General features: G+C 30.8%; 1 protein-coding gene across 8 annotated transcripts in view; it reads right to left on the bottom strand.

Annotated features, from left to right (window-relative positions):
• Mfe2 (peroxisomal Multifunctional enzyme type 2) overlaps positions 1-26,287 on the bottom strand; it is a 101,612-nt gene that overhangs the window by 65,473 nt on the left and 9,852 nt on the right. For 2 of the 8 annotated variants that reach the window (XM_075361136.1, XM_075361135.1), the window contains exons 2-7: positions 22,698-22,794; positions 18,932-19,008; positions 18,467-18,604; positions 17,444-17,596; positions 16,765-16,909; positions 7,901-8,028 (exon numbers count right to left, since the gene is read on the bottom strand). In XM_075361136.1, the coding sequence (XP_075217251.1) occupies positions 7,901-8,028; positions 16,765-16,909; positions 17,444-17,596; positions 18,467-18,604; positions 18,932-18,989 (622 nt within the window). In that variant the 5' untranslated portion in view covers positions 18,990-19,008; positions 22,698-22,794. Of the gene's footprint in view, positions 1-7,900; positions 8,029-16,764; positions 16,910-17,443; positions 17,597-18,466; positions 18,605-18,931; positions 19,009-19,601; positions 19,736-20,047; positions 20,184-22,560; positions 22,659-22,697; positions 22,795-26,287 lie in introns of those variants that run through there. The other 6 variants (XM_075361133.1, XM_075361137.1, XM_075361134.1 and 3 more) reach the window with 5 other exon arrangements.

Genomic DNA, 26,287 nt, shown 5'->3' with positions numbered 1-26,287 from the left:
AATAAAAATATCATTGTAATCATTAATAAAACTTACAATAAAATATTTAAACCAGCATACAAGCCTAATAACAACTTAATAAAATACTAAAAAAAAAAAAAAACTAATAATAATGATAAAATCAACAATCAGTGTGTAATTTGTAAAATTAAAAATACTGATTGTGATGGTATTTATACAGGAAAAACAAATAAATCCTTTAAAACTAGATTTCTTTAACATTACAGAAATTACAAAAATAATAAATTAGGTTTATCTAATATGGCAGAACACCATTCTATTTTTTGATATTAACACAAATTTAGAAATATCAAAAATTAATAAAGATGACAAAATTAAATAATTAAAAGAATACTACATATTTAAAAAAAAAAAATCAATTTGTTTGAGCGAGACAGTCTTATAAAAACTGAAACAGTGAGCAGCACTTGTTTAAATTAATAGATCATTTTCATTATTTTAGTATTTTCATTTTTAGATTACTATTATGCAATAATGGAATTATTTCAATTATGACTGAGGATGCAAAGTATTTTCATGGAAAATTAAGGTTACATATGTCTTATTTCAATGTTCTGTGTACTAGGTGGTTTAATTATTATTTAATATTCTGTATACAAGTGTACCACGAAGTTCTCCTGGGACTTTCATAACCTATACTACTCATGAAAATAATGTAAAAAGTTTATATAAACATATGTCCTAAAATGCTTCATTTCTGAGTTACCCGTAGTGAAGGATTTCACTTGGATTTCAGCTACTCTAGTGAAATGAAGTCATACTGAAATTTTTTGGACATTAATTAAGAGCAGAATTAGTGATTTCTATTGTTTTTTTTTTTTTTTGACTAGAAAAAGCAAATAAAATAGATCCCAGAACTATATCTGCAGTAGATTTTGATAAATCTGGGGTGAAAACCAATAAATTAGGGTTAAAAACCTCTGTTTTTTATGTCTGACAAATAATAACTTTGTTAAATGGGGAATAAGAACACAGAATTTTTAAAGAAAACCTGTAAAGAATATAATCCTCAAAAAAAATTGTGTAAGATAGTTTAATAAAACAAAGGAAACTTAGAAATATTCAGATTTTATTTACAGACAGTATGTTACTACATACTCAGAAAAGTGCTTATTTAATGTAAACAAAAACCAAATTCTTTTTTGATGTGAAAAATTTGTACAACTTCAGAATATAGGAAACCCACAACCAATAAAACCACAATACAAAGACAATCAAATCATCTGTGGTCACACAAAATTAATACATATACAAACATGGTTAATAGAGCAATTAATTATACATAATATAATGAAAATAGAAATGAATTAAACAAAGAAATGATATTATAAAAAAAACTGTTACATATAATGGTTATAGTGAATCTTTTAGTTGATAATATATACAAAAAACAAATATCAAAAATTCACAATAATATATGTTCAATACCAACAAATGACACAAAAAATTGACAATGTATGTTTAAAATATGTATATACTGATAACATAGTTGAAAATATAACAAAGGTTTATGATAAAAATAAATTTAAGCCTGCATACCAGACAAATAATCATATAATAAAACATTTAAAAAACAGTAAACATACTGATTCATGTGGTTTTTACAATCTGGGTGGAATTTATAAAATAAAATTTAATGACTGTGACCTTATCTATGTAGGAAAAACTACTAGATCTTTCAAAACTAGATTTTCTGAACATTTTAAATATTTTTTTTTTTTAAAAGCTGCAGCAGATGGCAGCACTTGTTCAGACAATGTTAATGTATAATTCAATCTATTTCAAATCTGTACATTAATATAACATTGGCTAGCCAGACCACATGTATATTTATTCTATTTTCCCTAACCTTTATTTTTAACCTCCGGGACCACCATTGCTTTTTTTTTGCTTCAGAGGAAGAGATGAATGACAATTTTTGTAGCGTGTAAAGTGCCATGCCTGACTGGAATTTGAACCCAGGACCTCCAGATGAAAGGCCGAGATGCTACTACTCATGCCACACAGGCCGGCATATTCTATTTTACCCTATTTATTTATTGTTTATTTCAATTTTTAATTTTAATATTTTTATCAATTGACAATATATTTTTATAAATGTAATTTCTAATTTTAATTATTGTTAAAAAGTATTTAATTTTAATTTCAATTTTTAACTTTAAATTATAGATTTTTATAATTTATATATTTAAAAAAAATGTTAACAAAGTTTTTACTGTTTTTTATGAAAACGTTTTTATTATTTTGAAAATGCTTATGTGTATTATATAATATATAACTTCAAATTGACATGAACAATCTGAAAAAATAATTACAACCGAGGATGCGAGAAATTTGCGAAAACGTTTTTGCATGTATAATAAAATAAGGTAAGTGTCATCCTACTTCATTTATTATTCTGTACTTAGGTTAATCAAGTACTTTAAATGTATATATGTATATTTAAAGCATTTTCAGATGGCTGGGAATCAGTTGCAGATGATCCACGCTCTGGAAGACCATTAACGTCAAAAAGTAACGACAATGTTAAGCAAATCAGACTTGATACAGTACGACCGGTGATTAACTGTCAGAATAATTACAGAACAATTCAATTTGAACCAAACCACAGTCCATCAAATTTTGACAAACAGATTAAGACATGAAAAAAGTTTGTGCAAAATTGGTCCCAAAAAATCTCACTGTTGAACAGAAAAACAACAGGGTGCAAGTTTGCCACGATCCTCTAGGGCGAATTGAAACTGATCCTGATTTTCTAAAAAATGTTATTACTGATGATGAATCTTGGATATTCGAGTATGACCCAGAAACAAAACGCAGAGCAAGCAATAGCACACTTCAAACTCACCACATCCCAAAAAAGCAAAAATGAGCAATCAAAAACCAAAACCATGCTAATTTGTTTCTTTGATAGTAATAGCATTGTCCATAAGGAGCTTTTGTCTATAGGACAGAATGTAAATCAATATGTTTACCAAGAAATTCTTGAAAGACTGTGGAAAAGAGTTTCCTGCGTGAGACCAGCCATCAAAGACAACTGGATGCTGCATCATGACAATGCACCTTGTCACACTGCACGCTCAATTAATGATTTTTTGGCAAAGTAAAATATTCTTGTAGTTTTTCAACCACCTTATTCACCTGACTTGAATCACTGCGATTTTTCCTGTTCCTGGCTTCAAAAAATCACCTCAAATGACACAATTTTGTTAACAGTAGAAAACATTTAAAAAAATGTAACCAAGCATCTGAAGGATGTTTTGGTTTCTGAGTTCCAACACTGCTACAAAGAGTGGAAAAATATTTGAAGCATTGCATGGCTTCCCAAGAGAACTATTTTGAAGGTGAGTCCATATATAACTAGATTTTAAATAAAAAGTTTTTCTGAATCAGTCTCATTACTTTATTTAGAGAACTCGTATATACATATAAATTTAGTAAAATAAATTTTTATATTGTCCATATTTTTCTCTGTATTAATTCAAAAGCAAAAACAAAATTCAGCAATCCACCACAGTGCAGAACCAAATAAGAGCTTACCTTATTTTTTTCATTTTTTATTATTCTCCCTTATGTATCACTAGTGGTTTTGAGGAATTCCTCATCAGTTGATTAAAATTAAAATTTCAAAATTACACATTAAAATACCAAAGTTATTACATATATAAAATATGTGTAGTCAAATAATTAAATTTTTTTAAAACATCCTTGTGGCTAGTCACTAAGTACAGCACTACACTAGTTTAAGACAAAATTTAACTGATATTGCGAAAAGTGCTACTATCTATAGCAACTTGATAAGAGCATCATTATCAAACTCTTGTCTGCAGATTGATTGGGCTAAATTTTCCTTTATATTTAAAAATATGGTATATTCCAAAATGTCCAATTTTTTATTATTATCACTTTCTTTTGTAATTTCAATTATTTTCAAGTTAAGTTTATATATATTTTTCTAAAATCAATCCTTTCAAAACCCATATCACCTCTGCACTAATAAATTCAAATATGTATAACTCAACTCAATCCACCCAAGTACAGAAATAAGACAACTCTTTCCATATTTTTTTATTTTTTCATATAATGTTTTACAAAAGCACTTTTGCAGGATCCTGCATCATCAGTTCATATATATTTATATAAAATTACAATTAAATATAAAAAGACATATGAAGTAATTAAGAAAAATAAAATAAAAATATAATGACACGTATAGCCAAATACCACAGAACTGCACTATTTAACTAGATATTTTATGTAATATCTGTAAAGGTGCTACTATCTATTGCAGCTTTTATGATTGTATCTCCTTCAAATTCTGTTCGTAAGTTTGATCAAGTTGAATCTTTGTTTATATTTATACATATGGGCCAAAGAAGACTGGAAAAATGTTATATTTTCGAAGTCACATTTTTATGTTCAGGGGTAAAGTACTCCATAAGTTAGAACAGCATTAGATGAAAATACATTACTACCTCATACTCAACAATCAGTTAAACAACTCCATAAAATATGTTTTGGGGTTGTTTATGATTTGAAGGACCTAGTTCATTACTTCCAGTAGATGGTATATTGAAAGGTGATGGATATATCACATTCTGAAGGAAAGAGTATTGTGACATAACCTCAAAATAAATCTCCTACAAGGCAATTGAGTGTTCCAACAAGATTTGGTACTATGCCATACTGCAAAAAGTGTATAATTTTTGTTACAGTGTATAAATTTTGTTACATTTTTGTTACAGGTGAAATAACATTTACATCACAGAAATACAATCTGACACCTGTTGTGAAAACTGCCTAACAGCATTATTTTGGTATGAAGGTAGGAGACCAGGACAAGTCAGGGGCTCCACATATATGCTGCAACTCTTGTTCAGTTATACTACAAAAATAGCTGAAAAATAAAAAACATTCTATAGTTTTTGTTGTGCCTATGGTTTGGCGTAAGCCTACAAATCATATAGATAACTACTATTTCAGCTTGACTTCACCTGTAAAGGCAAGATTGTCAATGAAGAAAAGAGGAACAGTTCATACCCTAATTTCCATCTGCTACTCAACGTATTCCACATTCAGATAGTTTATCAGTTCCTATTCCACCCCAAAATTATGAGCTTGAAGTAGAAAATGAAGACAGAGTGGAAGAAGAAGAACCCAACAAGCCTTCCACATCCCATGACTGTGATTTTGATGAAAAAGATAATAAACCGCAAGACTGAAGTCAAGCAGAATTGAGCGATCTCATTCGAGAGCTTCATTTGTCGAAGAAGAGAGCAGAACTTCTAGGGTCAAGACTACAGCAATGGAATCTTTTCTAATGTGATGTCAGGGTCTCACAGTACAAACATCGTCATAGGGATCTGCTTTCTTTTTTTGAGAAGAAAAGCCATTAACGTCGCAGCAAACAAGAAAAACATCTTGTTTGCTGCGACGTTAATGGCTTGATGAAATGTTGAATTTGAATCATGATCAACTGATTGGAAGCTATTCATAGACTCCTCCAAGCTTGACCCTTGCAGGAGATTGCATTGAAAGCTGTATTACTTCACAACGGCAACAGTCTTCCTTCTATTCCCGTTGGTCATGCAGTTCACATGAAGGAGACTTATGCAAACGTGGCAACCCTTCTAGGCTCAATCAAATATGCTGAACAAAAGTGAAAAATCTGTGATGATCTAAAAGTCATTGCTGTACTCTTAGGAATGCAACTGGGGTACACTAAATATCGCTGCTTTTTATGTATGTGGGACAGTACAGATAGGAAATCACATTAAAGTCAAGCAGACTGGGCTGCAAGAAATTTTAACTCAAGCGAGAAAAATGTTGTTGCCAAGCCTCTTGTGAACGCAAGAGATGTTCTTCTTCCATCCCTTCATATAAAGCTGTGTTTGATGAAACATTTTGTCAAAAGTGTGGACAAAGAAAGACAGGCCTTTAAATACTTAAGAGACAAATTTTCCAAACTCACACCTGGACTTTTTCCCTCCTAGTTGTGAAGAGTTGTCAGTGACGAACACAGAGAAAGATTCCATCAGGATATCTTCATCAGGAAATGGAATAAAGATATCAGAACTGTTGGGATGAAGCAATGCTTGTGGATTACTGCTGATCAGTGTGTAGGGATGCTCCACTCACTTACAAGAGAAAATCCAAAAGACAACGACCTCATGAAGCCATCACATGATTCTCTTCAAATCCAACCAACTGCCAGATATTCTTCCATCAATTAAGAACTCTTGTAACTCTTGAATGTAACTGTCATTAAAAAACTGTCAAATGGACTTTCTATGTTGTTGGCATATGTAATTAAGATGTATTGTTTTATCTTAATCCGTTAAAATAAAATACTTCTAGCTACTGCATATCACAGAAACTAGAGCAAATAAAAATTTTTCTTTTTCATATTAGTTTTTCTCAACTCAAAATTAGTAACGTTTGACTCATGACGTAAAGGAAACATTAAAAAAAAATTTTTTTTGTTGAGCAGTGTTATTTATTTTACTCAAATGAAATGGATAAATGCAAATACACAGGACAAAAGGATTAAAAATGAGGATTTTTATTCCAATTATTAATTAACTTCAATTAAACCTATTATTTCAGCTCTCTTCTGTTCTCCTCTTCTTTTTATCTGTCTAACTCTTCCTCTACTTCATCATTTTCCAAAATTTATTCATCATCAGCATGAATTCCTTCATCTGCTATTTCATATACATAATTCATCATTTTCCAATATTGTGTAAAATGGCACAAGCAAGAAAAAGTTTTGGAACTTTTTTTAATTTTACTTGACCCTGGTTTTCCAACAATGGGAACCGCTGCTTAATTTGCCCGAAAACTCTCTCAATAATTGCTCTTTCTTTGCTTAGTTCTTTATTGAAAGTTTTATTTCATTACTATCAGGATTTCTAAATGCCGTAAGCAGCCATTGAACAATAACAAAACCACTATCTCCCAAAAGACAAGCAGCCCCATTAAATCTTGTCATTACCTCCAGTGTTTTACTGCGTCTCCAAATATGACTATCATGGATGCTGCCTGGCCATGAAGCATCAGCACTGATTACCTTCTCATGTACACCACAAGTTACCTGCACATTAATACTCACATAACCCTTGCGATTGATATAACAGTCACCAAAATGCACCAGTTTTTTAATTTCAATATGGGTACAATCTATGCGTACAATCATCAGTAAACCTTACACAACTTATTTCTCACCCTATTATTACACTTATTCCATCTTCTTTTTCTTCCAATACATTCCTTATCATATTTTCAATGTAAATGTTGAACAGTGTCTGTTAGCAATCCTTGCCTAACACATCATACTAGACCCACCCAGTTAATCATACCCTTTCTTTCATTGTTGCTGTTTGTCTCATGTACAAATCTTTAATTAACCTTCAGACTTTTCATTCTATTCTTCTTCTTCAAAAATCATCATTACCTCACATTTGATTCAATCAAACACCTTCTAATCTATGAAACACATGCTTTTTTTCACTGTAAAAAAAAGCATTATAGAATATGAATACTAGTAGATTTTATCTATTCTCACACAGAGCCAGTCAATCAATCCAGTGATCCAAAGCTACATTTTTATTACATACCACTCAAACAAAGCAGTTATTATATGACCATGTTATAGTGTAACTAACATTATTGAGTGGTTTCTTTAATTTACAATTGAATTTTTTTGTTCACCTGAACCTTGCATTAAATCTAAATTGCATTGCATTACCAATCTAAATTGGTTGCATTAAATCTAAATTGTGAAAAATTATCATACATAATGAAAGCTTATATGAGAAATGACTATAACACTGGTGAAAAATTATTAAATGATAAAAAAAGATTAATAGAAATTAATTACCTGGTGGTAAAACATCCTCTGTAAGACGGGAAGCAGCAGTTGGTACAATAACATTACAATGGATATTATTATTGGCTCCCTCAACAGCTAGAGTATTAGCTAAACCAACAAGGGCCATTTTTGCAGCACTAAAAAAAAATGAGATAAATTAAAACAATTCTTTCACAAAATGATATTTGCCCACACCCAATAAATTAATTTTTCTTATTTTCAATTAATTTTTTTTTTCATTTTTCTTGATTTTTATGCAACTTTTTTGTCTTTTCATTCTGCAATTTAAGTAATATTTAAACTACGGGATGGGCAGGAAGTCCCTTTACACTATAATGCATCCAGCTTAATCAGGCTCCATGCTGCCAATTTTCACCACAATATCGCTCACTGCTGTTAGAAAAGGTAGGTAGGATAAGATGTGAGATCCCAATCGGGATCGTCCAGTATGTTCATTTGTAGTGGGATCATTTTAGTTGAGAGTGGAATGGTAGCGGATATGAGTGTGTTCTCGGTCAAAGAGCATTTTTCGTCTTGGGCGTGGGTCCACGAACATACACATACTAGTAAAATACTGGAAAACATTATGAATGACTTCTTTGTGCGTTTTGAAAAAACGACACCATCACAGTAAACGTTACTGACATGGGAAAAGGAAGGCTTTTGCAACAGAAAGCGTTCTTGATGCGCCATGCAATGGGAGACCAAGCACTTGAGCTAAGATCCATGCTGCTGTGGAGGCATCGATTCAATGATCACCAATAAAATCAACATGCAAACGTTCTGTAGAGTTAGGCATTCCGAGATCAAAAATGCGAGACTACATGCAGAAGGACTTGAAAGTTAAATGTTTTCATCCAGCCACAGTTAATGAATTGAGTGACAATGTCCTTGAATGACGTGTTATGCATGTCAGTTATTGCTTGAATGCTTTCCAAGAGCAAACAATAAAAAGAACATCATGTTTTCGGACAAGTAAGCGATTTATGACAGCTATCATGACCGAAATGTTTTTTTCTGGGCAAAAGGCAATCCTGACTTTTTTTGAGGAAATCAAACACCATCTGCCTCATATTATGATCTGGGCTGGGAAGAGAGCTGAACATCTCCTTGGTCCTTATTTTTTCAATGGCATAGTTAATCAACAGTTATCTGAGAATGACAAGTGTTGCTTCCACAATTAATGAAAAAAGAGATCACTGACTTAGTTACATTTCAGCAAGATGGTGCTCCAGTGCATTTTGCTTTGAATGTCTGCAGATGCCTCGTTGAAACTTTTCCTAATTGCTGAAATGGATGTGGGTCAGAAGAATTACTGGCTCCATTGCCTTGGCTAGCAAGAAGCCCTGACCACACCACACCTGACAATGCACTCCGGGGTTTTATAAAAGAATAGATTCAAAAATGAGGATATGCTAACAACAAGCAGCTCCAAGACACTGTTCGATCAGCATTAGAAATGATCATCTCTGATATGCTGTTGCAGATGAACAACTGGACATGGAAGCAAATACAGCTGTGCTTTGAGCATTGTGAAACCCATGCAGAATGTTTTAGTTCAATAAAAGGTAAGCTGTACCTATCCTAATAATCTCATAACTAGCGTAAAGGGGCTTCCCGCCCATCCCATACTAGCTTGCTAAAATTCAAAAAAGTTATTTAAGAACTGTACAAATTTGTGAAGAAAAAATACAATTTACACTAATACAATCAGGTCAAACATTTTATTTATTGAGATCAACAGTATGAGTCAGCTAAATGAAAAAATAATTTCCATTTCAGAGTTAACCAAAAGGCTTGAATTCATTACGCAACCACTAAAAATCTCAAATTTAATTTAAAGTACATGACTAAAAAAATTCACACATAGAATAAACAAAATTCAGTAACTTATTTATTTATAGATACAATAGGTAGCCAGCTGTTAGATCTAAGACTGAATTCTTCTACCAAGAAATACAAAGGAAAACAGTAAGACATTTCAAATTTCTACAATATAGAACAACCAATTTCTAACTTAATAAAATGTACCAATTTAAAAAACCATTATAATAAGAGGCAACACCTTTAAAATTTTATTTCAGCTACTGTTCAGTAGTATATTTTCTTACCCTGTACAATTTTTTGACTTCTCTCATAACAATTTTGGTCCTGAAAAACATAATAAATAGCATCCTTCACAATCTAATGGCATCAAAACAATTAAAATGTCTCAGGGAGTATCTTCTTGAAAATAAAATGATTTGAAAAGTATGAAATAAAAATGCTGAGATAGAATCCCTAGATAAAATATCACATCTGTGCAGTACAACTACACACACATCTAAGCAGGAACAACATGGTACTTCAGTACCTTCACTTGTCAGCCAAGGGGTCAATCAATAGTCTTACTCAGAAGCTTCCTTGCCGAGTATGGGAAGTGGGAATCCCAAGCTGTCTGAGCTGAATGCAGTTGGGCTTTTCAGTTGCAGTTTACAGTAGAAAGGAAGGCATCTTGTGTTTTTTGTGATGTTGAGCAGAATGCAGAGTATTTATTCCCCTCCTAGTAGTGAAAACTGGGTTGGGGCTTGGCAGCCGAGCTTGCTCTTATAAGGTCTTGTGTTGCGCAAGAGCAATAGTGTAATCCAGTCACTTCAGCCCTTGGCAGGTTGTGTTCCATGGGTAAAGGTATAGGAACCTTTATTGCAATGTGTGAGCCCTGGGACATCAGTATAATGAATCAGGCAGTACCTAATTCACCAGACTAGATTAAATCTGTGGAGGGCAGCTGACTGGGGAAATCCAGGCAGGATTAGTGATCTGGGACATGACAATTGCTTCTCCACCCGCACCTTATGAATGGCTTATCTTAATTCCTCACTTTCTGTGACAAAGGGTCCACGCAAAAATTACCATCCAGGAAAGTCTAAAAAGCAAAAGAAGAGCATAGAATTCAGCAATATAAAAAAAAACAAACTGAACCAAGTTTTGAACAAAGTAGTGTAGGTTATCAAGAAAATTGAAGGATATTTCACAAAGATTAGTATTGTCCTTTCATGATAGCTCAAGCCATTACAGAAGCTGCAGGAGGACCAGTAAAAGAGATAAGAAAGACCACTGTGGGACTATTTGATGAAACCATCAATGAATTACAACTGTCATGGCTACTCAAAGCCAAGAAAATTGGAGTGATGGATATTGAGGTTGTACCACATGGTGCTCTAAATGCCTCAAAGGAAGCAGTGTGCAAGGACTTGTTTAACTGTGCAGAAGAGAAAATCATTCGACTGAACACATGATGCAACAGAGAAAAAAGTTATAATCTCCATGTCACATGTCCTCACCTTTAACAAACTAATGTGTCCAGAAAAATGTCTGATTTTCATAGACTAGAAGTACATTCACTCATCCTGATGCCACTGTGGTACTTTGGAAGTCAAAGATTTGGATATAATAGCAGCACAATGTACAAGGCAACAGATCGATCTGTGCTTATGGTGACTCACTGCATCTGGATGACTTGTGCAGGGGTCCTCCTGTCTGTCTCAATTGTCATAGGCATAATCTAGCAAGATCTTATCCAATATATAAGAAATGAGTAGCAATTAAGGAAGTAAAGACCATACAAAAGACCAGCTACTTCAAAACAAGAAAAATTGTAAATAGTAGATCTTCAAAGGTAACAATGTCTTATACATAGGTTTCTATGGCTTCTGTAACTTCTTTCACATCAAAAAATGTAATCTCTGAGCAAGCAGCCGTAGCTAATATAGTTAATGCCTTAGGTAATATGGCGCCATCAATGAGAAATTGCAAAATCAACCACAAGAGAAAGCAGCCCAAAACCGGTACAGAAAAAAAAATCTGACGTTATTAAGCAAAAGAGTTCTTTTTAACCTAGGAAAGCCTCCAACTCATAAGGTGAAGGATGATGTAGCTAAAATACAGAAGCAGTCTATACCTAATGTAACGCATGTCTAAGTACAGATAGAGAAAATCCTCATTCAGGGAAGTCAGAAAGATGAAGAGATAATGATAACAGATAAAAAGACTGTTGACCAAGTAGCTATGGATCCTCCAAAAGAGAGGCCAAGAATTTTAGCTGGCCCAAACATTTCAATGAAGAGTGCACCCAGCCTAGGCTTGGATGCAATACCCCTTGCTCCAGCTGGGATATCATCCATTACCAGCCACAAAGCATCCCCTCAACCATCATTGGTAGTATCTGAAATGGATGAAGATTCCATCTCCAATGGCTCAAACATCCTGTTTTCAGAGGTGGAAGCTGTCAGAAGGACAGAAAAAAAATAAAAAAGGTTGATCAAAGGGAAAACCTAGGCATTAGATTTAATGTACTAAGTTTTCTAAGCTACTGATGACTTTATTTTAAGGATGTGTTTTTAATAACCGTGGGGGGCCCTTTATAACAATTTTGATATTTTTAAAAACATTTCTTTAAAAATGGATTTTATGTTATTAAGTGGCAAGAGTTTTATACACCCTTCTCATTTTATGGGATCTTGATGCCTTTTGGGATTTTAATTTTAAAAGTTCTATAAGTCTGTTTTCATGATGATCTGTTAGACAAGACTGGTCTTTAACTTGGTTCCCATTTCTGATCAGAGTAAGGAAGTTTTAGCTTGGGACAAGGGCTAATGACCGTAGCAGTCGATACAAAAAAAAAAAAAAAAAATGAAAAAACCCTACTGAAAAGTGGCTTTTTTCTATCCATTGTGTTACAACTTTGTCTCATTGTTAGTGTTCCATGAATGCTTTAACAGACACTTTGTTAAAAATAAAATAACAGTTACTTTATTAATAATAGACAAATGATCAATGGATCTTGATTTTAATTTGAATACCAACTGCTGATGTTACAGTAACTAATTTTATTGTAAGTTAATTTTTTTTTTTATCTGATTGATACAGAAAAGTTAAAGGATAAATTGATATAAATAAAATGATACAAATTGTTTTGGAGAATTTGAATTTTATTCAATCTGTTTCATTTTCTATATAAAACTGTCTGTGAAGGCACAAGATTAGATAAAAACCAAATATTCAAATTAATAATGTAAAGTTCCTAAATAATGTAATTTAAAAGTAACTACAGCGATGTTAAATTGTAAATGACAAGTTATCAGTTCAGTTAGCATAAGGTCAACTGTTAAATATTAAACACTGGATTTTGAATTTACATGGTGAATGCGTTCCACAGAACACTGAGTATAAAAACTATGTAAAAAGTACAGCAAAATGGGAGAAAGGCTTCATTACATACAAATCAACCCAGAATATCAAAAAATAAAATTCATTACTGCTTACTGTATCAACATTTGATTTAAAATAATAAAAATTTAAAAATTGTAATAAAATTCATTCATTCTCACTATCAGAAATAAGCACACACACCCCCCCCCCCCCCCCCAATGCACAATCGTTAAGAAATTGCTTTCATCACTTGAGAAGTTCAGAGGTGATGTACAATTTCAGACCAAATTTACAGGTTCACTTTTTTTAAACTAAAATTCAAATGTTGATTGCTGTGATAGTTTTTTCGCGAGTTCCTTGCAAGACTCCACTTGCCATGCAAGTGGTCAAATCTTGTTGAAATTGCACATCTCGTTCTACATTTTGATCATTTGTTAGAAAATGATTTCAAAATTTATTAGAAAGTTACAGGCCTTCCAGGACTGTATTCACTGTCACTGAACCTCTTTCTTCATTGTCATTACTTTCCTTGGAACAAATGCCCTTTATAATGCCCGACCCACGGATTCAGTCAAGGCTGTTGTATTATGTGGCTGGAATAATACTTTCACATTTGGGTGTTGCAATACAGAATGTCCAAGTGTATTATCGACAGATAAAAGAATTTTAAATGGAAGACCTTTGTCCTTCATCTACTTCTGTGCTTCAGTAATAAAAATGTTATTGAACCGGTCAGTAAATATTCTCTCCATCAACTGTGCTTTTTGTTAGCCTCCAATGTACTGGTAGAATACCATAGTCTACAACATTTATTGCATGTGAATGATGTGCTCTATTAATGAGTAAAGACCTCATTAAGTGATCTCCAAAAGTGTTACTACATATTACAAAAGTAATACAATCTTTAGCAGCTTTTAAACCGCTGATAGTTTTTTCGATTTTCACCAAAATATATTCTGTTCAGCATTTTCTTCCAAGATAGACCTCTCATCAGCATTAAATACTTGGTCTGGTGAGTATTCTCTTTCTTCAATTACTTTAATTAACTTTGGAAAAAATGTTTTAGCAGCTGTCTCATGTGCAGATGCAGCTTCAACTGAGTGTTTATGCATTACATGTCTTTTGAGAAATCCAGATGGACATCTCTTAATCCCAGAAAATAAAGCTTTTTTTGCACAGATAATGTCAACACAATATCAAGACTCCTGTACTTTAATCTGCCAATACACTCATAAGGCCAACATTTTAATAGTTAATTTATATCATAGAATATGTATGGATAAAACACACCATCACACAGATCACACTTAACATCTTCAATGTTGAACAGAATCCAAACAACTGACTGCACTGCACTCTCCAGACTTGCATCACTCCTCTCCTTGCTTTAACTAATCCCCATCCAACATACCTCTCCACACACACTGAATAGTATGTATGAATGTGTAAGAGGGTGCAGGAAATTCCATAAGGACAAATATTAGTTACGCATTTTTGAATTGTTGTCAAGAGCCTGAAAATGAAAATTTTAGTCTCTAACTTTTTGGACCATGTTATTTCAAAATCATGTTAAGATCATTGGTAGAATTTTCAGCTAGTGTGGACTAGCTGATTTTGATGAGATGGTAGATGATGAAATGAAGCAACGCTATGTTCTTCTTAAATCATTATATTTAATTTCTTGTCACCCTTGACATTTTGATTGAATTACAATAGTTACATTAAACTTAAGAAAGAATGACACTTTAGTCATAATTGAACTTGAATATTATCAAGAAACTATAAGTCCCCCTGGACTGAAATGAAAACATGATTGCACTGCGCGGGATTCTGACGTAGAATATAATTAACACTAATTGTCCATCCGGACGAAATGAAAAATGCGACCGCACTGGGTGAGATTCTAACGTAGAATGGTCATATTAGATTAACTTGCCGGCCAGCGCTAGTAGATGCTGGAGTGCAGCACCAACTGGCTCAACATGAAATGGAACAACCATGTAAAAACAGAATCTAGTGTATAATATTAATAAAATAAAATAAATAAAAAACAAATTAGTATCTATCTGTTCATGTAGAAACTAACAATTTACTCATAATTTAAGAATACTTCAGTGTATATAAAAACTTCAAGCATTTATTAAAAGTAACTTTACATACTTACTGGTAGATCAGAATAACATATCAGTAACTGTGTGGCTTCCACCAATCTATATCTCAATTATTAATCTTTTGGGACGAATCATAATATTTTAACAGGTTAATTTTAATCCAATCATTTAATACACTAACAAGATGAGCTAGTTAAATTCTTCAGGCCCGTTACTTTTATCTTATTGTTTAATTATAACCAACCACAATGTTTTAAATGTGAAGTAGCTTTCTGTAATCTTCACAACAGCCGTAAATGCTGTATCTGTTCTAATAAGACAATCCCTCTTCTCCTGCTATTACTGATATTGAAATACAGTTTTATCTGACACAACAAGCATTTTGATAAATACATTTTTAAAAACGTACTCATAGCACCTTTTTAAAATAAACACCCAATTGATGTGTTTTTGGAAACTTCCAGGAAATGTTCATACTTATACATATTATAAAATGAGAACAGCTAAATAACACAACTCCTCAACTATATAACATAACATGATCACTGCATTATTGAAATCAAGCTCTATAAACCCTTAATAAATGCATGTTTTCTACTCATATCAAAGTTCAATATTGCTGAATGGAGTTTGTATCATTCCTTTAAAAAGTAATTACAGAACTCGAAAACGTATTTACAAGGGCCGTTCGGAAAGCAACCTCCATTTCGTTACAAATAAAACACAGTTGTAGGTAAATACATTTTATTATATACATCTTAAAACTACATTTTTCCTCTACTTTTCAACATAATTACCATTTAAATTTAAGCACTTATCGTATCTTGTCACTAACTTAGAAATTCTGGCTGCAAAAAAATCTCCTGCCTGTTCCTTACTTACAGAACTTACAGTAGCCTAACTTTTTCATCACTATTTCAAACAAAACAATCCTGGAAATTTTCAGGAATTCATTGGAAAGCTCTGAGACGGTAAAACGTTGATTTTCACGCACTTTAGCATTTATCTTTTGAACCAGTTAATGACTGACCACAGATGGACGGCCATACCTTTCTTTGTCATGCATATTTCTTCATCTATTTTTGAATGAACAAACACAATCGTGTAAAATTCCTTTGCTCATAATCTTTCGTCCATACACAGTGCAAAGTTCTCAATGAATATCTGCCGCTGAATATTGTTTTACCATGAGAAATCTTATAACAGCATGCACTTCATACTTCACAGGGTTTTCTATTGCAGCGCAAATTTAAAAAAGCCACAGAAAATCAGCAAGTGATCGCACAACCTTGCTACTGCCACAGCTGGATGCCGATTGGCCTCCCATGCACGTCTGTACAAAAACGGTAGTGCTACCCCATTCCTTCAATCATAGTGAGCAAACAGAGGTTACTTTCCGAAATACTCTCATATGTTTACGGTAAAATTAGGTATTTGGAATAATTTTTCACATTTCCATCACATGTATGAAAAATTCATTACATATTAATTTCAGTGAGAATAAAACAAATTATTTCAAAACGCAGGCATATTTCAAACAGTTAATGCAATATTATTCTGTAACAAAAATACCTGTAATTTGCCTGCCCAAAGTTTCCATATAAACCAGAATTTGATGATGTCATAATAATTCTTCCATAATTTTGTTTTTTAAAATGTGGCCAAGCAGACTGTGTTGTTTTGAATGAGCCTTTGACATGTACATCAAATATGAGGTCTGAAAAAAGGAATAAAAAGCTTAACATAAAAACATTAATATAATAAATACATTAATTATATTTGATATATTTTAAAAATTAAAATTAATAATAAGTGTGACAAAAATCATGTTGACAACTACCATTTCATTCATGAGCGTTACCAGGTATATATCACACTACCTCACAAAGTGATAGTTTCAACATTTCAATACTTTTTTCTTTAATTTACTTTATCACATTAGACTTACTTTTATTGTTCAGCTGACTAAATTATGATTACACTCTTTCAAAGATTCACTTAATAAAGAAAATTTTCTATAACTCACTTCCAGAAGAATCTGTCACACAGCCCCTCCTATAGTGTTGCTGACGGTGATGTGGTGAATAATGGCATTCATTCCTTATGTGGTTAAAACCCTCTTTAATAAATGGTTTAATAGTATATTTGATTTGTCTTGTACCATGCACTTGATGCTACTTCTAATAAATTTAGCCATAATCTCAACATACTCAAAAAATATAACAATTTAAAATAATAATAAAATACTTACTCCAATCTGTGTCACTTATTCTTGCAAATGATTTATCGCGAAGTATTCCAGCATTGTTCACAATTACATCAATTCTTCCAAAATTTTCTAATGCAGTCTGTATAATTTTATCACCTTCTACAACAGAATTATAATCTGCTATTGCTTTACCACCTGAAAATAATAAACATGCATTACCTACTAGAAAAAATAAATGTTTTCTGGATAGGATTTAACTGTTCTTAATTTATTAAGGCAACAGTTGATCAAACTGTTGCCTTAAATGAGTACATGAGGAATGATATATCTTTTAAACAAGGTTTACCTTACAGAAGTGCTGACCTATAGAAAAATTAATGAAACTATATAGCTATCAAAGGTGCATAAATAAAAGACAAATATTAATCCTTAAAACATATTTTTAGCTTGTAAAAATGTACACAATGTACTCAAGAATACATATGCAAGTTAAGTCAATCCATAGAATAGATGAAATATGACCAGATAAAATATGTAAACTAGTTCCATAAGAGTAGATTGAAATTTTATTTTTACATGTAAATAAAATTTACATACTTCTTAAAAATATTTTCATATTTACAAAAAATTTACATAAGCAAACATTTTTACATTTTTGCCAAGAATAACTGAAAAAGGTCAAAAGTTTTTTTTAAAAATGAATAATATATCTTCATAAAAGTAAATAATAAATAAATAAAATTAATTCAGTCAGACTTTTCGATTATGGATCTCAACAAATAAAATTTAACCTACTTTACAACTTAAAAAAATAAGAATGCAATATTACAGAAGGTACATTCAATCATATTGATGAAAATAAAATTAATTTCTAATGAAATCAAATTTGCTTATAACAACTCTGACATTTTTATGTTCCTTTATTGAAATAAGAATAAAAGGATCAGAATAAGACAAAATTAATTTATAGTAGCTACTTTAAATTTAAAATTTCCCCCAAAAATACAGTAATTATCTCTTTTATAAACTCAATTACCAGATAATTCTTACATTAAAAAACCATACCTTTAAGTTTAATTTCATTAACAACAACATCGGCAGCATTGCAGCTTTTTCCTTGACCATCTCTTCCACCACCCAAATCATTAACAACAACAGATGCACCTCGTTCAGCAAACAGTAAGGCATATGCTTTACCAAGACCTAAAAATAAACATACATTCAATGAAAATAATTTTTCTTTAATTTCTGATTCATTCTCGTAAAAAAACTAAATTCATTCAAATTCAATCATCTCAGATGCAATGACTAAAGCAAAACAAAGAAAATTAGTTACAAAGAAATTACTACTATAAAAAAAATTTGGTTAATTTACATATACAATGCAAAAGATATGAATTTGGTTAATGAAGATAAGTAGTTTACAGATCAATTTAATTAGTGACATCAGTAAATACTACAATATATTTATTTATTAGTTGTAGTATACAATATAATTTTTAAATAAAAAATTAACTGTATAAAACTCACCTGCACCGGCTCCTGTTACAACAACTACACGGCCATCGTATCTCAACTGATCTGTCATTTTATTTATAGCCCTTCTCCTGTAAAACATTAGAGTAAAAAATGTTATTAGCTGTATTTATCCTATTTATTTTAAACAATAATTTAAATTTCAAATCAGAATCCTAGCATTAGTTTTTATTCTTCTCCATGTAACCTTAAAAAATTGCTTCTAAAAAACTCTACATTAACACAAACTGCTTTTCGACAGATTTTCTATCTGTCATTACAGATTGTAAGCATCATTTAAGTCTTGATAATAGGCAGATAGATATATATAATTACACAAGCATATCTAAAACATATCTAACACTGTAGTTTTAACTATTTATAATTTCTATTTTGAAAGTTTAAGCAAATTTAGTCATCAACTGAAATGATATATAATTCATTCATTGGTAAAATAAATATGATAAATCACATACATTTCTAACAACTTCAAACAAAAGGTTTAATACTAGGAAGTGTAATTAAATCAATTAAGTTTTAATAAGTTTTGGCATAATTTTTTATCACAATTTTTAACCCATAAAAGACATTCATGGAAGAAAAATGATTTGTAATGATACAACATAAAATTTCATATACAAAAGTAAATTTCATATAAATATAAAACATTGACAGTAAAAATTACCAAAAGGCTTTTACAATTAGCAAGTCCACAAATCCATTCAATAAGCCTACAAAAAAGGGCAAATTTAATTTATACTTAATGGTTAAAAAAACATACAAATAAAAAAGTTACACAATTTAATCAAAATGATAAACTTGATATGTGAAGAATAAAGATGAATTCTCTTTCATATATTATTTAACCTCAAATGCGTACAGTTACTGAAGGTCAACAACAAATATGTATGTATAAAACAAGAAAAATAAAATCAGAGCATTTTATAACCATTAATCTTTTACAGTTTTAAAGTTTTCTTATACACAGAAAATAAAATACATCCATTAAAAAAAAAATCTGATTACTGTGTAGCAATATTATGTACACTATCATGTAACTAATAAATTCAATATCAGTTTACTTTACAATTAAAAGTTAAAAGATTAAGTCAAATCAATGTTTAATATTACATTGCAGATAGCATGATGATAAACAAATTCATTAAACCATACAACCATACATATAGCAGTAATTCACAAACCAGCAATTAAGAGTGAACAGGAATGCAAACAAATCGTTATCACTAATGACAAAACTTTTATATTATTATTAACTACTTATAAAAATACACTAAAATACACTAATAATAAAACAATAAAAATTAAAGATTAAAAATAAGCTATTTTTAAACTACATTCTACAGACTAAAGTCTAATAAACAAACACACCCAGAACACACACACAAACACGCGCGCGCGCACTACAAATAGGGTAACCATAATAATTTAAAGAATACATCAACAACAACAACAAAAAATATAAATAAAAAGTAAACAAAATATCAGTTTAAAAATATAATAAATCACACACAAAGAAAACACAGTGCTTTAGATTACCAATAAGAAAATGTTGCACAGTTTAGTAAGAATATATTAAAAGTTAATAAAATTAGACAAGTACACAAATTCTATGTTGGAGTTAGTAATTAAATAATGTCAATAAATTTATCAGTAAAATAGATAATTTATAGAAGTGAGATAAAAATAAACTGAACATTTGACACTATTTTTTGTTTGATAAATATTTTTTTTAACGGGCTAAAATAATATTTTTCTATATAATTTACATAAACTTTTAAAAATTGCTGCCACTGTAGAAATAGTTTTTTTTGTATAAAGGCAAATATAATTTTGTTTGACAATCCTTTTTTTCTATGCTCACCCTAAGGAGGTGGAAAGTTGTGCAAACTGATTTTTCAAAACCAGCCATTTTTTTTTTTAATATCTCCCTCTAGTTGCGATGCAAAGCTGAATTTTTCAGAAATATTAGTAACATCAATATTAGTGTAATAACAACATTATATTTTTAAGTTACGAATTTAATTTAAAACCACCCCTAGAAGTGTTAAATAAAATTAGTTATATTCCCCAATTTTGATGAATATCTTTTTAACCTGTTGCAAGTAAAAAGATGCTACTCTCTGGTAATTTTCAAGAGTAATGAAGCCAAAATCACTCATTCAATAATGGTTTGGTATCTTTTGTAACAACTATTCTTGGTGGCTAATACTTTTAAGTATCATTTCATTCAAACTGCATAACATTCACATAAATTTTTACATTTTCTACTAAAAGTCAAATTTAAAAAATCTTGTATAACACTGTATTTTTGGAATTACTTTCATAATTATGCAGTTAAATATTCAGAAAAAAAAACAAAATAATTTTTTAATAATCAGTATTAACATAAAAAATAAATTAAAGAATAAGATTCAAACAAAACAATGGAAATGCTTTCTCAGAAACTGTTAATTATGAATAAATATAAAAGAATATTAATAAATCAAAAGGCCACACATTTCTGACTAGTTATTATTAAAGGTTACACACTAATGAAAAATTATAAACCACACAGGAATACAAATTAAAATACAGAATTTATATAAAAACAACAAGCATGTTCTGGTGCTTGCAAACAAATACTATGTTAAAATCTATCAAATGAAACCGGCAATTACGTCTTGGAACATATCTTAAATGAATAATAATAACAAATTTACACAATCGAACCATTCAATAAATTATATCAAATTCTAAAATAACAGATAAACTGAACTTGGTCAGCTGATGAAAAATATCCTATTACAATATTCTAAGCACAGTATCAAGAAACAAAAGCTTGTATTTGAAGAGTTAAAACTCAATATTTGACAAAAACGTTTTATACCATTTTAAAACTTGTTCTTTTCTACTTTATTTTTTGTGCTGCAGTTTATTTAAAATAAAACAAAAATGAAGAATTACAAAAAAATTACACATACACATTTATCTGCTTTCTCAGTGCACAATTTCAATGTTCCATAACATTATTAAGAAACCATAAAAGAATTTTCTAAGAATGTTTAAAAAAAATTAAGTTTTTTTTTCACCAACAGATTTTATTTAAAAAAATATTTCTTTAAACACAGCTATATTTACTATATAATAAGTAAATGGGAAATATTTTACATTACAATGTAAATTTTAAAACATCTTTGTGGTATACACATGATTTAAAATGTTCAATTACGAAAATAAAAATAGAAATCTAAATAAAAGGAAAATTTCCATTAAAATGGGTAAGAATCTCAGACACATATTAGAAAAGAGGATGGTCAATTGATATTGGTATAGATACAGTGTTGACCACATCAACTGTCTATACAGCAATCTCACTATCCTGCAGTTAAAGTAAATATTCTCTTCAAACATCCAAAATTCATGTCCATTTTAATAAAAATCTGTCTTCCTTGTCCAGTTGTTATCTGAAATAATGACTATGAAAATACAATTATGTGTTATTAAAAAACTTGATTCAGACCAAAAATAAGTAATATCTATTGCTCAATATGCAATAAAACATATTTTAAAGTAATCTCTAAGTATGTTGTCTATAAACTAAAATATCTAAAACTACACAACATAATACTAATCAAATTATTTACAACATTTCTTCTAAAGATGAACTACACACCACTTATCAGAATGCACTGATAAGTGGTTTCTAGCTTTACACTACTAATCAGAATGCACAAACAAGTAATTACTGCTAACACAATTACTATCAAAGTATTACCCTAACCTTGAAATAAGTTATTATTGTAGTTGTAGCAACGTTCCAACTTACTTCCTTTATATAATAAAATCTAATGCAAATTACATAAGAATTTATTTTCCACCTGAAAGAACACAAGACACTATAAAGCCATACAAACATATGATAATTCTAATATATTATTAATATTATAAAGAACATTAAAAAGTCATTTAAAAAAAATTTAAAAATATCTACATAACTTCAAAAGGTTTTTATATTTATTTTATAAAACGATTTAAAACGATATTGCATTATATTAAAACGATTTGCATTATATTTCCTTCAACAGCTATATACTTTTACCAGTATTTATTAATTTTTTGTAAATATTCCTGTACTATATTTATAATTTCATTTGGCTGCTTCAATGCAACACATTCATTCAGCAACCATTGGCACACCCTAGTATTACTTCCCTGATGTCTACATCACATAAAGAAAAAATGAAAACTGGCTGATGCCTGATCAGGAGAGTATGGTGGACATCCCAGAAGCCGAATAATCCATACAAAATACTTCTTGATCAGCACGGATCAATGTAGTTAGCAAGTTAAATATGCAAAAAAAAAATAACAGTTTGTTTCTCACTTCTCAAACATTTCAATTTTATTATACCCTGTACAATACACAATATCAATAAAATTCTCTTCACTGTTTGGCTTGGCCTTCCAGAATAAATTTATGGTGGTAAACAAAAAAAGTCTTCCAAAAGACTTTTCCATCACTTTTGTCTGAATGAAATTTCTATATCATGGAGAGATGATAATTTACATTCAATTAATATTTTGCAAAATCATAAAAATTAACTCTTGTTTCCTATGATTATATTGTTAAAAAAATTATTACCTCATTAAACCAGTCATAATATGGTCTCCTAGTATCATTCATATTTCAATAGGAAATATGAACATCTGTTGATTTACAAACAGACTTTTCTTATCTACAAGCAAAATTCTTTATAAATATTTGACCAATACAACACATTTTCACATCATTATGTACAGCACTATGGCAACTTCTCAACTGCATTACAACCATTGATGCTCTTGTCTTAGATTTCTTTCATTACTTCAAACACATTGTTTTCATCAAAACAGAAAGGACCCAATATAAAAATCATCACACGTGACCCTTGCAGAAACTATTTAAATCTCTTTTTTATTGTTATTTAATAATATGCATTTTAAGCAAAATTAACATATCTAACTGCAACTTTTTGGCCAAAACAAAAATCTGACATTAGTTGCTGTCAATGAAACTTTATGAACATTTTGAACTCTCTTTTTCTGTTTAGCTTCTGGAACCACCAAAAGGTATTACTTCAGAGGATGAATGAGATTGCTATGTATGAATGTAAATGAAGTGTATTCTTTTAGTCTCGGGTCGACCATTTCTGAGATGTGTTACTAATTGAAACCCAACCACCAAAGATCTAGTATTCAAATCCATAAAAAAGTAACTGCCTTTACTTGCAACAATATCACATGCACACTGTAAAAACAAAATGATAACGGTAATAGTAATGATTGAAAGAAAACAATAATAAAATAATACCAGCCATAATGTTAACTCACAAAAATTGACAACTTAAAATTACGTTTACAACGCTGATTACCTTTTAATTTTTTACATTAAAAGCTTTCATAGTTTTCACTTTCCTGGCATCATAGCTCTACATCTATGCTACAAAAAGGAAAGCATGGTAATCAGTCAAAAAATGGGATATTGGTTGCATTTCTTGATGTTTCATGACCCAGAGACACTAAAAAAGTAGAGGTAATGTTCTATATATGTATGTAGTTGTTATTGTATGTTTGAAGCTTAATAGCTTTTGACTGGATAAACAAATTTTGATAAAATTTGGTACAGAAACTCGTGTACGTGGGGGCAATTTGTTGTCTAAGTTTGGGGGTCAATATTTCCAAGGGATGGGTAAATACAGTAAGTATCGCTTACAGTGACATCAGATATAGTGACCAAAAACTTGTCTCTTGGTTGGTTTGCTGTTAATACATAAATATAGTATGTATATTGTTTATAATTACATCAGTTGTAGTGACATATTGGTTAAGTCCTAGTAGTCAGTTATTTTTACACGGATTTGAATATTAGATCGTGGATACCAGTGTTCTTTGGTGGTTGGGTTTCAATTAACCACACATCTCAGGAATGGTCGAACTGTACAAGACTACACTTCAATTACACTCATACAGATCATCCTCATTCCTCCTCTGAAGTATTATCTGAATGGTAATTACCAGAGGCTAAACAGGAAAAAGAAAAAGAAAGTAACATATTGGTTATTATGACTTATATTTTCTACTGCAATGCAAAATTTTATCGCTTATAATGACGGATGAAAGTGACTTGTCAGTAATGTAGTATATCTACACTATAGCTACAGAAATATTTTGATGGTTCTTTTTTTCTTACATATGTATTGTAGTTCTTTTTTTTACCTTCTTCATGTACCATATTATTGTAAACTGAAGCAGTCAGATTCAGTTGTTATTAATATTTTGCCGTGAGTGTATCATATTGTATGGGTACAATATTTTATTTTACGTATCCTGTGAAATTCATTCAATAGTGATTAAATTATGACTTCGTAAAAAAACATTCACGATAGAGGAAAAGGCACACATTATCAGGAGGTTAGAGAATGGCGAAATAAGGAGATCAACCAAGAATTAGGCGTAGCTCATTCAACAACATTGGTGATATGGAAGAACCGTGAAAAAATTAGAAAAAAGTTTGAAACAGATAGTGTGAAATCAAAAAAAATTACAGCCTAGTCAACATAATGATGTAGACCAAGCACTGTTAAAATGATTTAAATACCAGAGAACTAGTAATATCCCTATTAACGGCCTATATTGGAAGCTAAGGTGAACGATTTTTCTGAAAAATTCGGTAGGCCACGTGAAATAACTTCAGCTTGAATACAACGTTTGATACAAAGCGTCACGATATTGTATCGGGGAAAATAAGTGGCGAGGCCGCAGCAACTCCGACCAGTGTGTCAGAAAAATGTCTAGAAACCATTTGGCGAGAATTAAAAGAAGGCTATTTGGACGAAGAAATCTGTAATGTTGATGAATTCCGTCTTTTTTAAACTGACGCCAGAAAGAACCCTTAGGTTTAATGGTGAAACGTGTTACGATGAAAAATTATCAAAAGAATGACTAACATTACTAATTGCTACAAATATGACTGAAACTGACAAAAAAAACTTTTGGTTGTAGAGAAAAGTACTAAACCCGTTTTAAAAGTTTGAAATCGCTTCCTGTTATGTACGAAAGTAACAAGAAGGCTTGGATGACAAGTGATATCTTTACGTCTCGGTTACAAAAATGGGACCGTGAATTAAATATTGAAAATTATAAAATATTGCTGCTCATTGACAAGTGTCCGGCTCATCGTCGAAAATCTTCGGTGTATAATGTTACTATTCTTACCACTGAAAACAAGTGGTCTTACAGCCCTTAAATCAAGGCAAAAAAACCTAATTTTACAAATGATTCAAAATTTAAATTAAAAAAAAGCAAACACAAATAACTATTCTGACCACAGCT

This window comes from Lycorma delicatula, chromosome 3 (genome assembly GCF_047948215.1).
Source record: "Lycorma delicatula isolate Av1 chromosome 3, ASM4794821v1, whole genome shotgun sequence".
Taxonomy (NCBI): Eukaryota; Metazoa; Arthropoda; class Insecta; order Hemiptera; family Fulgoridae; genus Lycorma; species Lycorma delicatula.
Note: the sequence above shows the minus strand (reverse complement) of the source record. Positions and strands in the feature narration are given on the sequence as shown.